Source organism: Mustela nivalis, assembly GCF_964662115.1.
Source record: "Mustela nivalis genome assembly, chromosome: 12".
Classification (NCBI taxonomy): Eukaryota; Metazoa; Chordata; class Mammalia; order Carnivora; family Mustelidae; genus Mustela; species Mustela nivalis.
This window is the reverse complement of record NC_139031.1, coordinates 72,419,671-72,434,512: the sequence shown is the minus strand read 5'-3', so window position 1 is coordinate 72,434,512 and position 14,842 is coordinate 72,419,671. Positions and strand designations below refer to the sequence as shown.

Genomic DNA, 14,842 nt, shown 5'->3' with positions numbered 1-14,842 from the left:
GCCATTTTTAACAGATAAAAATCATTTGGTGTATTTTTATGATGCTTGCTATCATAGACATAGCCATGTCCCCTTGAGAAGCTTTCTAAAGAGAGCATTTGACAGCTACTTAAAAAAAGATTGAATGATATTCTCAAAATTTGTCTCTTGCCCACTTTATGTATTGTCTAACAAAGAAGTGCACTGTAGATAGGCTAACTTACAATTCAAAATAAAATCTAACAAAAACACTTACTCCGACACAAGAATTAATTTTCACTTTCTGAATTAATTGATTTGGGAATCAGCAAACTGGAACTATAATTCTAAAATCTAAGAACTAAGGTGACTCCTTAGCACAGTAGGCAGCGCATTAGTCTCATAAAATCTAAGAACTAATGCACATTTATTACACAGAGAATCTTGTCCTGAACCTTGTAATTAATAAAGTAAAATATTAAAAAGAATGCAGCTTTGGAAAATGTTTTAAGGGTACTATTATGTTCCAGTTCTTTTTGAAATAAATGTTTTTACCTGTTGGGCTGAGGAGGATTTGTTTGATTTTGGAAATGTCACTCTGATAGAATAAAACTGCCTGGTATAGAGGTGATTGTCAAGGGCAAGCAAGTACTAAGGCACTAGGTAGTTCTAAATGCAGAGTATATGTATTATGTATGAAGTTGTGTAAAAATTTCCATAGGATTTAAGTAAATACTCTTCATGACTCATAGAAATGTGTAACTGGTAAGTGATTTTTATTGTTACATTATACACAATTTATTCCTGATTTGTCATAAAGTTTGCAATAAATTTCCAGATCAGGTATTTAGAACTCAGAATCAGATTTTCCAAAGGAATTACATTATATGTGGTGGTCGGGTCTTAGGCCAGTTAACATTGTGTCTGTCAAATCTGTATCATTCAACCAAGTATAAAAAAAACAAAAACAAAAACAAAAAACTAACCTTCATCTACTATACTTTTTTAAGGGCAATGATTTTGAGTTTTGACTTAGACTTATAGAAGTATATATGGCTTTTGAAGTAGGATCCTGGGTGGTTCTTGTGTTCTGTTTTCCAATTTAAAAGAAGAAAATGGGGGCGCCTGGTTGGCTCAGTGGGTTAAGCCGCTGCCTTCGGCTCAGGTCATGATCTCAGGGTCCTGGGATTGAGTCCCGCATCGGGCTCTCTGCTCAGCAGGGAGCCTGCTTCCTTCTCTCTCTCTCTGCCTGCCTCTCAGTGTACTTGTGATTTCTCTCTGTCAAATAAATAAATAAAATCTTAAAAAAAAAAATAAAATAAAAGAAGAAAATGGGATAGCAAGGTGGCCAGAGATGCACTGGAAGGAATTAGGTGAGATGCAATAATCAAAGTTATGAAATGGAAGGAAAGGAAAATGTTTTGGGAGGAGTGAGATTATCTAAATAACTAAATACTGATCATCTGATCAGGTAATAGTGGCTTGGATTCTATTCCATTCATTGGGGCATCTGGGTGGTGCAGTGGGTTGAGCCTCTGCCTTTGGCTCAGGTCATGATCCCAGAGTCCTGGGATCGACCCTGTGTTGGGCTCTCTGCTCGGCAGAGAGCTTGGCAGGGAGCCTGCTTCCACCTCTCTCTCTGCCTGCCTCTTTGTCTACTTGTGATCTGTCAAATAAATAAATAAAATCTTAAAAAAAAAAAAGATTTTCTCTATTCCATTCATTGTTCATGGCATGGAAGGCTAAAAACTATTGGAACAGGAAGATGTGTGCTCTAGAGCTATGCTGTCCATTGAGGTAACCCCCAGACAGATACGGCTCTAATGACATTTCAAGTATTCATTAGCTCTGTGAGTTTTGTGACTACCATATTGGGAGAGCAAACATATAGAGCATAACCACCATCACAGGAAGTTTTATTAGACACTGTTGTTCAAAAGGAAGGGTTGGAAACTTTTTTCATAGGGCCACATAGTAAATATTCAAGGCTTAGTGGATCATGTGCGGTCTATGTCTTAAACTCTCCTCCTCTCCCTCCTTTCCTCCTTTTCCTCTTACTGTTTTTTTTTTTCTTTGTTTTACAAACTTTTAAAAAGGTAAAAGCATTCTTAGCTCATGCATTCTTATACAGTAATAGGCTACGGGCTGGACATAGTTGGTTTTCCTCTGCCCTCACTGATCTAGAGTATCTCATTTCTTTTTTTCTGATGAATGGAAAGACTGGAGGTTAGAATTAGTTTAAGGGTAAAATTTCTTGTTTGATCCTAAAATAGGTACTTATGTCTCATGTTGAAACTTCAGGAAGAACAATGAGTGGCATGGTCTTCTTCTGCTTCTACTAAAGAATGTGATTTGGTCTGTAGAGTTTCCTCTACAGTGCACTGGTGAGCAGTGCCATATCCTTTACTTCAGTGATGGCAGAACTTGAGAAAAATGTATTATAATATAATATGACTGCTCTGTAAGCATAAATTTTTTCATCCATAACATTTATCAATATATTACTGAAAATATGTATGAATGAAAAGTTTCTATGCTCTGTTACAGTCTCACTGTAATTAATCTGAAGAGTCATCCTCAACATCTTTGATGTGGTAAAGTAGAATCAATTATAGGGTCTTTATGTTCCTTTAAAAAGGTGTCTTATTTGATGTTTAACAGTGACAGTTGAAATTCATGTACATACTTTGCTTCATGAAAATGTGATCATCTCTTTCTTTAATATAATTGATTTTTTATTTCTCTTTTGGCCATCTCCATTAATAATAGTGATAGTTAATTTTTAAATCTCAACTTCCTCTAAAAACAGGAAAATAAAATTTAAGAGTATTATTTATAATATTTATGCATTCAATTTAACAAGATTTGTTGAGTCTCATCTATGTGCCAAGAGCTATGCTAAGCACTGTGGATACAAAAATCGTTTATGTAATTCCTTATATCAAGGAACTCATGTGTAACAGGAAGATAGGCACATAAACCTATAAAGCAGAGTATTAAATGCTATATTGTTCAAGAAAAAATATAGCAAAAGAGCGAAGAGCTGTATTAGAGTAATGTCTATTAAATCTTTAGGAAAGAAGAGACATCTCTTTCAGGCTTTTATAGATGAATGGGATTATTTTATTTATTTATTTATTTATGAAGATATATTTCTTTATTTTAGAGAAGGAGGGGAGGGTCAGAGAGACAGGGAGAGAGAGTCTTAAGCAGACTCTGTACTGAGCTCAGGGCTTGGCATGGGGCTTGATCCTATGATGCTGAGTTCACAGCCTGAGCTGAAATCAAGAGTTGGAAGCTGAACAAATTCCATGACCCAGGTGCCCCTGAATAGGCTATTTTAAAAGCGAGAGAGAGGGCACCTGGGTGGCTCAGTGGGTTAAAGCCGCTGCCTTCGGCTCAGGTCATGGTCTCAGGGTCCTGGGATCGAGTCCCACATCGGGCTCTCTGCTCAGCAGGGAGCCTGCTTCTCTCTCTCTCTCTCTCTGCCTGCCTCTCCATCTACTTGTGATTTCTCTCTGTCAAATAAATAAATAAAATCTTAAAAAAAAAAAATAAAAAATAAAAGCGAGAGAGAAAGCAAAGCCATGCTGTATAAAATAAGTAGCATGAATATATATTTGGAGTATATACTAGAAAGTTGGATATTATAGTTTGGTTTGAGTAGAAGGTATGAAGGTGAGAAGATAAGTGGCTAGATATGTGGCCAGGCTGTGTAGCTTGCTAAAGCTGTTGAATGCTATAATTAAAATAGATGATGAGATGACCTATTAAATTAATATACTACTGAAGTATAGTCTTGACCTTAGTCAGAAATACAATTCTGGCAGCAGTGTATAATATCAGTTGAGTGAAAAAATGAAAGTAATGAGATGCCCTAGGTAGTTCTTTCCATAGTTAAGGGAAACAGTGTGGAGAATTAAAATTTAATTAAATCAAAATAAATAAAGCAAATTAATTAAAACAAATGGCACCACAATAGAGCATATGAGTAGGGTTCTAGAAAATTGGGGAAGAAACTAAGGCAGGATTTCCTCAATTGGTTTTGAGTAAAGGAGAAATAAAGAAAGTAACTCCATAGTTACTTTCTTTATAGATTGATGTCTAGGTCAGCTTATAAACTTTTAAAAGAGAATGGTAATATGGAAGAAAAAGGTATCAAGGTTTTAGGAATGGAAATAGAGATTTAACTTTGGAAAAGACAGATTCTGAAGAACTAATCCATCATCTAAGCAGAAATGTCTAATAGTATAGATACTGATTTAGAGCACAAGTGTTTAAGTACTTTAAGTGTTTATCATTCATCACATAGTTTATTCCTCATAAAAAAACCTCATGAGATGGATATTATTATTATACTCATTTTAGAATTAAGATAAATTTGCTTATTTCTTTTGGGATTATCTTTTCTCCTCCTATGTGATTCAACAAAATGTGACAATATATGTGAAAACACTTAATAATGCCTTGTTCGTGATAGAAAGTTGTGTTAAAACTCAACCCATATTTGCAAACGACGTATCAGATAAAGGGCTAGTATCCAAAATCTATAAAGAGTTTAGCAAACTCAACACCCAAAGAACAAATAATCCAATCAAGAAATGGGGAAAGGACATGAACAGACATTTCTGCAAAGAAGACATCCAGATGGCCAACAGACACATGAAGAAATGCTCCACATCACACGGCATCAGGGAAATACAAATCAAAACCACAATGAGATACCACCTCACACCAGTCAGAATGGCTAAAATTAACAAATCAGGAAATGACAGATGCTGGCTAGGATGCAGAGAAAGGGGAACCCTCCTACACTGTTGGTGGGAATGCAAGCTGGTGCAACCACTCTGGAAAACAGCATGGAGGTTCCTCAAAAAGTTGAAAATAGAGTTACCCTATGACCCAGCAATTGTACTACTGGGTATTTACCCTAAAGATACAAGCGTAGTGATCTGAAGGGGCACGTGCACCCGGATGTTTATAGCAGCAATGTCCACAATGGCCAAACTATGGAAAGAACCTAGATATCCATCAACAGATGAATGGATAAAGAAAATGTGGTGTGTATATATATATACAATGGAATACTATGCAGCCATCAAAAGAAATCAAATCTTGCCATTTGCAATGAGTGGATGGAACTAGAGGGTATTATGCTTAGCAAAATAAGTCAATCGGGGGGTACCTGGGTGGCTCAGTGGGTTAGGGCCTCTGCCTTCGGCTCAGGTCATGATCCTAGGGTCCTGGGATTGAGCCCCGCATCGGGCTGTCTGCTCCGCGGAGAGCCTGCTTCCTCCTCTCTCTCTCTCTGCCTGTCTCTCTGCCTACTTGTGATCTCTGTCTGTCAAATAAATAAATAAAATCTTTAAAAAAATATAAGTCAATCGGAGAAAGACAACTATCATATGATCTCCCTGATATGAGGAAGTGGAGATGCAACGTGGGGGGTTTGGGAAAAGAATAAATGAAACAAGATGGGATCAGGAGGGAGACAAACCATAAGAGACTCTTAATCTTACAAAACAAACTGAGGGGGTTCGGGAGGAGGGGGGAAGGGAGAGGGTGGTGAGGTTATAGACATTGAGGAGGGTATGTGCTATGGTGAGTGCTGTGAAATGTGTAAACCTGGAAATTCACAGACCTGTACCCCTAGGGCTAAAAATACATTATATGTTTACAAAAAATAAAAATAAAAAATTAAAAAAACTCAACCCATTCAGATGGTAGAGTATAGTACTTAAATTTGAATTGATTAAAATGAAAATCCATTTCCTTAGTGGGATAGTAGAATATAGTATCAGCCCCATTTAGGTGTAGAATATAGTAGTTAAAATCATGGATTCTGAAATCAGATTATGATTTTAAGATACACTTCAGTACCAAAACCAAACAAACATATTAAAAGGGAGGAACACTCTAGACCGATATGTTTTATGAACTTTATGTGCAAATATTCTGAACAAAATATTAGCAAATTTAACCCAATAATGTATAAAAAGAATTATTTAATATGATCAAGTGGGATTTATCATAGGTATACAAAATTCCAAAATTGATTAATATTAACTTACAATAAGCTAGAAGAGAAAAATCATATAATTATATCAATAGATGCAGAGAAAGTATTTGAAAAATATAACATCACTTTATGATGAAAACTGAGCAAACTAGGAAGATAGAGGAAATTTTCCAACTTGATAAACAACATCTCCAAAAAACCTATAGCTAGCACCACATTTAATGACTAGAAACTAGAAACTTCCTCCCCAAGAATAGGAAAAGGCAAGATGTTTCCTCTCACTACTCCTATTCAACATTAACTAGGAAGTTCTAATTAATGCAATAAGACAAGAAAATGAAATAAAAAGTATACAGATTGGGAGAGAGGAAATAAGATTATCTTTGTTCATAGATGACATAATTGGTTATGTATAAAATCCCAGAGAATCAAAAAAACAACCCCTAGACCTAATAAGTGATTAAAGTTGCAGGACACAAGGTTAATATAAAAAAGTCATTTGCTTTCCTGTATATCAGCAATGAACAAACTGTATTTGAAATTAATAAGAAAAAATTATTTATATGGAAATGAAAAATCAACACTAATTGTAGTTCAAAAATGAAATACTTAGATATAAATCTAACAAAATCAATACCAGATTTATAAGAGAAAAACTAGAAAACTCTGACATAGAAAATCAAAGAATATCTAAGGAAATGTAAAGATACTCTATGTTCATAGGTAGAAAATTCAGTACTGTTGTCAGTTCTTCCTAACTTCATGTATAGATTCAATACAATCCCAATTAAAACCCCAGAAAATTATTTTATGGATATTGACAAATTTATTTGAAATTTAGTATATAAATGTAAAAACCTAGAATAGCCAGACAATATTGAAGATGAATTAAGTCAAAGAGACTGACACTACCTGACTTCAAGACTTATTGTAGAGCCATTGTCAATGAGGTCATATGGTACTGGTGGAAGAACAAATAGAATAATGAAACAGAATAGACAGCCACAGAAATTAGTCAACTTATTTTTGACAGAGGAACTAAGACAATGAACTAAGACAATTCATGACAAAAATTTGATGGAGAGGGCGCCTGGGTGGCTCAGTGGGTTAAGCCGCTGCCTTCGGCTCAGGTCATGATCTCAGAGTCCTGGGATCGAGTCCCGCATCGGGCTCTCTGCTCAGCAGAGAGCCTGCTTCCCTCTCTCTCTCTGCCTGCCTCTCCATCTACTTGTGATTTCTCTCTGTCAAATAAATAATAATAAAATAAAATCTTTAAATAAAAAAAAATTTGATGGAGAAATGTTAGTCTTTAGTAAGTGGTGCTGGAACTACTGGACATTCTCATGTAAGCAAGCACAGCAGAATCTTAGACTTTCATACAGTTTACTAAAAATTAATCATAAATCTAGATATACAATGCAAACTATAACACTTAAAGAAAATACAAAGAAAGTGACCTTGGGTTTAGTAATGCCTTTTTATATACAAACCAAAGTCAAGAAAGAAAAAAATGGTAAGTTGGAGTTCATTAAAATTAAAATCTTCTCCTCTGTGAAAGACCCTTTTTTTTTAAAAGATTTTATTTATTTAACAGACAGAGATCACAAGTAGGCAGAGAGGCAGGCAGAGAGAGAGAGAGAGGAGGAAGCAGGCTCCCTGCTGAGCAGAGAGCCCGATGCGGAACTCGATCCCAGGACCCTGAGATCATGACCTGAGCCGAAGGCAGCGGCTTAACCCACTGAGCCACCCAGGCGCCCATGTGAAAGACCCTTTTAAGAAAATGAGAATATAAGCCACAGATATGGAGAAAATCTTCACAATACTCATAGGTAATATAGGAGTTGTCTCCAAAGTATATCAGAAACACTTAAAAACTCAATATTAAGAAAATGAACAACCCAAAATAAAAACTGGCAAACCACGTGAACAGACACCTCAGCAAAGAAGATATACAGATGGCAAATAAGCTTATAAAGAAATGCTCAAGGGATCCCTGGGTGGCTCAGTTGTTTAAGCATCTGCCCTCAGCTCAGGTCATGATTCCAGGGTTCTGGAATTGAGCCCCACATCAGGCTTCCTGCTCGGCAGGGGAGTCTGTTTCTCCCTGTCCCTCTGCCTTTGATCCTTAACTCTCTGTCTTGCTCACTCTGTCTCTCAAATAAATGAATAAAATCTTAAAAAAAAGAGGTGCTCAACTTCATATTTCATTGGGAAATTGCAAATTAAAACAGCAATAAGATTCTATGATACACCTAATAGAATGAATGAAATCTAAGACAACACCAAATGCTGGTGAGTATGTGGAACAAAAGAACCTCTAATTCTTTGCTAGTGGGAATAAAAAATGGTACAACCATTTTTTAAATAGTTTTTATTTAAATTCCAGTTTGTTAACACACATTGTAATATTAGTTTCGTGTGCAATATAGTGATTCATTACTTCCATATGACATCCAGTGCTCATCACAAGTGCACTCCTTAATCCCCATCATCTATTTAACCCATCCTCCCTCCACTCTGGTAATCAGTTTGTTTTCTTTGCTTAAGAGTCAGTTTCCTGGTTTGCTTCTCTCTCTTTTTTCACTTTACTCATCTGTTTTGTGTCTTAAGTTCCACATATGAGTGAAATCATGTTTATCTTTTTCTGTCTGACTTATTACACTTAGCATAACCTCATGTACCCTCAGGTTCCATCCATGTGGTAGCAAATGACAGGACTCCATCTTTTTTTATGGCTGAGTTGTTTTCCATTATATATATATATATATTTTCACACACACACACACACACACACACACACACACACACACCCCTATATATCACATCTTTATTTTCCATTATACATATATATGATACACACACACACACACACATGCATGCACACACACACATATATATCTCACATCTTTATCCATTCATCCATTTATGGACAATTACATTGTTTCCATATCTTGTATATTGTAAATAATGTTACAATGAAAATAGGAGTGCCAATCTTTTTGAATTCGTGTTTTCAATTTCTTTGGATAAATATCCAGAAGTAGAATTGCTGGATCATATGGTAGTGCTATTTTTAATTTTTTGAAGTAATCCATACTGTTTTTTATAGTGACTGCACCAATTTACATTCCCATCCATAGTGCATGAAGTTTCCCTTTTTTCCACATCCTCACAAACACTTGTTATATCTTCTCTTCTTAATGATAGACATTTTAGTAGGTGTGGGATAGAACCTCATTGTGCTTTAATTTATATTTTTCTGGTAATAATTAGTGAAACTGAAAATTTTTTGTTGTCATCTGTATGTTTTCTTTGGAAAAATGTCTATTCAGAACCTCTGGCTATTTAAAAAAGATTATTTTGGTGTTGAGTTGTATGGGTTCTTTATATATTTTGGATATTAACCCTTCATCAGATATATGATTTGCAAATATTTTCTCCCATTCAAGTAGATTGCTTTTTAACTTTAGTGATAGCTTACTTTGTTATGTAGAAAGTTTTAGTTTGATATAGTCCCATTTGTTCATTTTTGCTTTGATTGTCTTTAATTTTAGAGTCAGATTATTAAAAAATTGCCAATATTGATGTCAAGAAACTTACTGCTTATGTTTTCTTTTAGGATTCTTTCAGTTTCAGGTCTTAAATTCAAGTTGTGATCCATTTTGAATTAATTTTTGTGTGTGGTGTAAGATGTTAGTCTAATTTTATTCTTTTGCATGTGGCTGCCCAGTTTTTAAAATACTGTTTTTTTTTTTTTAAATACTGTTTTGTTTGTTTGTTTGTTTGTTTTTAAATACTGATTATTAAAGAAACTGACCTTTCCCCATTATATATTCTTGGCTACCATGTTGTAAATTAATTGGCCATATATGGATTTACCTCTAGGCTCTAGGCTCTCTATTCTGTCCCATAGATCTGTGTGTCTTGTGTGTGTGTGTGTGTGTGTGTGTGTGTGCCATATTGTTTTGATACCAATATGCCAATACCATATTGTTTTGATTACTATAGGTTTATAATACAGTTTGAAATCAAGGAGCATGCTGCTTTCAGCATTTGTTCTTACTCTGAATTGCTTTGGCTATTTGAGATCTTTTTGGCTCCATACAAATTTTATGGTTGTTGTATTTCTGTAAAAAATGTCATTGGGATTTTGATAGAGATTGCATTTAACCTGAATATCATTTTGGGTAATATGAATATTTTAACAATATGAATTCTTCCAGTCAGTGAGCACAGAATATATTTCCATTTATTTCTTTCATTAGTATCTTACAGTTTTCAGTGTATAGGTCTTTCAACTTTATGGTTAAATTTATTCCAAGGTATTTTATTCTTTTTGATGCATTTGTAAACAGAATTTTTTTCTTAATTTCTTATTGTGATAGTTTGTTGCTAGTGTATATAAATGCAACAGATTATTGCATGTTGATCTTATACTCTGTAGTTTTACCTAATTTGTTTCTTCATTCGGACAGGTTTTTGGCAGTCTTGAGGCTTTTTTACATATAAAATCATGTTGCCCACAAACAATTTATAAATTTGGATGCCTTCTATTTATTTTTCTTACCTAATTGCCCTGGCTAAGACTTACAGTACTTTGTTGTCTAAAAGTAGCAAGAGTGGGTATCCTTGTCTTTTTCCTTTTTTTAAGAGTAAAATGTTTCAGCTTTTCACTTTGAGTATGATGTTAGCTGTGGGATTGTCATATATTGCCTTTATTTTGTTGAGGTACATTTACCCACTTTGTTGAGAGTTTTAAATCATAAATGTTGTTAACTTCATCAAATTCTTTTTCTGTATCTATTGAGATGATCATATAATTTTTATCCTTCATTTGTTAATGTGGTAAATCAGTAGACAGATTAACAGAAGTTAATTCATCTTTATATCACTATAGTAAACTCCCATTTACTATCATTGTATGTTACTTTAATGTATGATTAAATTGGTTTGCTAATATTTTGTTGGGGATATTTGCATCTATGTTCACCAGGGATATTGGCTTATAATTTTTTTTTCTTCTGTGATGTCCTTGTCTGGTTTTTGTATTAGAGTAATGTTGACCTCATAAAATGAGTTTAGAAGTATTCTATTCTCTCATTTTCTGGGATATTTGGAGAAAATGAGTATATTAAGTCATCTTTAAATTCTTAGTAGAAATCACTAGTAAAACTATCTGGTCTGGGAGTTTCATTTTTTGTTGGGAGGCTTTGATTACTGATTCAGTCTCCTTAATAATAATCAGTTTATTCAGATTTTCTACTTCTTCATAATTCAGTCTTGGAAGATTTTATGTTTTAGGAATTTGTCCATTTCTTCTAGGTTTTCCAATTTGTTGGTATAACTGTTCATATTAATCTTATAATACTTTGTATTTCTTGTTTTTAAGATTTATTTTATTTTTTTATTTTAGAGAGATTGAGCATGCATGGAGGGGAGGGGCAGAGGGAGAGGGAGAGAGTCCCAAGCAGACTCTGAAGTGAATGTGGAGCCTGATGCAAGGCTTGATCCTACCACCCTGAGATCACGACTTGAGCCAAAATCAAGAGTCGGACTCTCAACAGACTGTACCCCTCAGGGACCCCTAATCCTTTGTATTTCTGTAGTATTACTTGTAACTTGTCTTCCATTTCTGATTTTATTTATTAAAGTTTTCTTTCTTTTTTTGTGGTGAGTGTAGATGAAAGTTTTTCAATTTTGCTTAAATTTTCAAAGAAGCAGTTCTTTGTTTCACTGATTTTTCTATTGTCTTTTTGGCCTCATTTTCATTTATTTCTGCTCTGATATTTATTACTTTTTTCCTTCTAAAAATTTTGGACTTCATTTGTTCTTTTGATTTTCCTTTAGATTGCTTATTGAGATGGTTCTTGTCCCCTGAGATAAGCCTATATTGCTATGGACTTCTATATTAGCACTGCTTTTGCTACATCTCATAGTTTTTGGTAAGTTGTATTTCCATTTTCACATATCTCAGAGTATTTTTTGATCTCCCCTTTAATTTTTTATTGACCCATTGGTTGTTCAGTAGCATGCAGTTTAATCTCTACATAATTTTAATTTTTCCTGTATTTCTTATAATTTATTTCTAGTTTCATGCCATTGTGGTCAGAAAAGATGCTTTATTTCATTCTTCTTAAATTTATTGAAACTTAACTTAGTGGCCTAATATGTGATCTATCCTGAATAATGTTCCATGTGCACTTGAGAGAAATGTATATTCTGCTGCTTTTAGAGGAAGTGTTTTGTATATACCTATCAATTTCATCTGGTCTTATGTGTCATTTAATTTGATATTTCCTTATTGATTTTCTGTATGGATACTCTAGCCTTTGATGTAAGTGGTATATTAAAGTCCCCTAATATTACTGTATTGCTTTCAATTTCTCTGTTTATGTCTCTTAATGTTTGCTTTATATTTCAGGTGCATCTCTTTTAGGTGCATAAATATTTATAAATACAAGCTTTTGTTGGATTGATACCCTTATCATTATTAATGCTTTTCTTTTTCTTTTTTTTTTTTGTGTGTGTCTTATCACAGTCTTTGTTTCAGAGTCTGTTTTGTATGATGTATGTTTAGCCACCCCAACACTCCTTTGGTTTCCATTTGTGTGGAATATCTTTCTCTATTCCTTCATTTTTAGTTTCTATGTGTCCTTATGTCTGAAATTAGTTTCTTCTGGGCATTACATAGATGAATCTTATTGTTGTTGCTGTTGTTTAATCCATTAAGCCATTCTGTATCTTTTGATTAGAGAAATCAGTTCTTTTACCTTTAAAATAATTGTTAATAGTTAGGTACTTGTTCCCATTTGTTAATTGTTTTCTGGCTGTTTTGAAGTTCTGTGTTTCTTATTTTCTTGCTCTCTCCCTTTGTGATATGATGGCTCTCTTTAGTGTTCTGCTTAGATTACTTTCTTACTATCTTTTGTTTAGTTATTATAGGTTTTTGCCATGTAAATATAATGAAGCTCACATGTATATATATGAATAAAACAGTCTTTTTAAAGTTGATAGCAACTTAAGTTTGAACACATTCTAAACTCAGTATTTTTACTCCTGCTTCATCTGTTTTTGACGTCACATTTTACATTTTTTAAAAAATTTTGGATATTTTTTAACTGAGTATTGTAGTTACATTTGTTTTTACTTTTGACTTTTAACCTTTATCCTAGCCTTATAAGTTCTTACCTACTACCTTTACTTTCTTGACCAGTGAGATCTACACTTTAATATGTTTATTATTAATTAATGCCTTTTCAGCCCAAAGAAGGTCCCTTAATATTTCTTGTAAGGCTAGGTTAGAGGTGATGAGCTGCTTTAGTTTTTGCTTGTCTGGAGAATTCTATTTCTCTTTCAATTCTGAATGATAACTTGCTAGGTATAGTATTCTTAGTTGGAAGTTTTGTTTTGTTTTTTTTCTTTCAGCACTTTGAATATATCATTCCACTCTCTTCTGGCCTGCAAAGTTTCTTCTAAAAACTCTCTTCATTGTCTTACGGTGTTTTCTCATAGGTAACACATTGTTTTTCTCTTGTTACTTTAAAAATTCTCTTTGTTTTTAACTTTTGACATTTTAATTCTAATGTGTCATGGTGTGGCTCACTCTTAGGTTCATTTTATTTGGAACTCCCTGAAATTCTTGGATCTGGGTATCTGTTTCCTTCCCCAAATTAGAGAAGTTTTCAGGCAGTATTTTTTTTTAAATGTTTCGTTTCTCCTTTTCTCTCTGTTCTCCTTGCATGACCCCTATAATGCAAGTATTATTCTGCTTCATGTTGTCCCATAAGTCCTTTAAACTACCTTTACAAATTTAATTCTTTTTTCTTTTTGCTACTCTGTTTGGGTAAGGTTCACTGCCTTGTATTCTAGGTCACTGATCCTTTTTTCTACTTTATCTAGTCTGCTGTTGAACTCCCCCACCCCCTTTTTTCCAATTCAGTTCAGTTACTGTACTCTTAGGGTCTGTAACTTCTGCTTGGTACTTAGATTTTTCAGCTCTTCACTGAAGTTCCCACTATGTTCATCCATTCTTCTCCCAAGTTCTATAAGCATCTTCATAACAATTACTTTGAACTCTTTATCAGGTAATTTACTTACCTCTGTTTCTTTGAGGTTTTTTTCTGAGGTTTTATCTTGTTCTTTTGTTTGGGATGTATTCCTTGGTTTTTTCATTTTGCTTGACTCTGTGTGTTTCTATATATTGGGCAAAATAGCTTTCTCTCCTAGTCTTGAAGGAGTGGCCTTGTGTCGGAGATGAGACTTATCTTTCACCTTTTCTGTAGTTCTTGGTTGTCACTCAAACCTTTGTGATTATCTAGGCATTCTGATTTATTCTGGACAGGTCCCAGTTGTTGCTAGTGTGCTGAGATCTGTCAGTGTTACAAAAGGAGGTTCTCAGTCAGTTCCTAGTTTTAGGCTGATTGGAAAGCAGACACTCAAGCAGCAGCTTTTAAGGTATGCAAATATATATGTTCCTGTGGGACCACGTCATAACCCAGGTGTTATCTGGAGGTACCACTGGGTGATATAGCAATAATTAGAGCTTTGAAAGAGAGTATAAGCTCCTTTCTGGGAGGTACTAGTGAGCTACAGTGGGACTAAGAGAGTACAAAGATAATGTCTCCCTCTCTGTATTCCATGAGAGTTTCTCTTTAGATGTGTGGCAGATGTGAAATATGACCCTCAGGCTGAAGATCTAGGAAAAAAGTAAATGGGCTTTCTTTTCCACTGAAAAAACAAGATGTGTTTTATTCTGTAGTTTGTGCATTTCCCTGTTGGAGATTGACTACCAATAACTGTCTGTAATTGTTATAGCCCTGGGGGACCCAGGAATTCAAGTCCTTCTGTCCATTAAAGCCAGATGAT

General features: G+C 34.4%; 1 protein-coding gene across 2 annotated transcripts in view; it reads left to right on the top strand.

Annotated features, from left to right (window-relative positions):
- The window catches only part of LOC309844936 (uncharacterized protein), a 422,422-nt gene that overhangs the window by 299,327 nt on the left and 108,253 nt on the right, over positions 1–14,842 (top strand). The window contains exons 8-9 of one of the 2 annotated variants that reach the window (XM_082692366.1): positions 11,825–11,919; positions 12,516–13,489. Coding sequence is in view for 1 of the 2 variants with exons in the window: in XM_082692369.1 (XP_082548495.1) it covers positions 11,825–11,836 (12 nt within the window). In the remaining variant the exon portion in view is untranslated. Of the gene's footprint in view, positions 1–11,824; positions 11,920–12,515; positions 13,540–14,842 lie in introns of those variants that run through there. The other variant, XM_082692369.1, reaches the window with a different exon arrangement.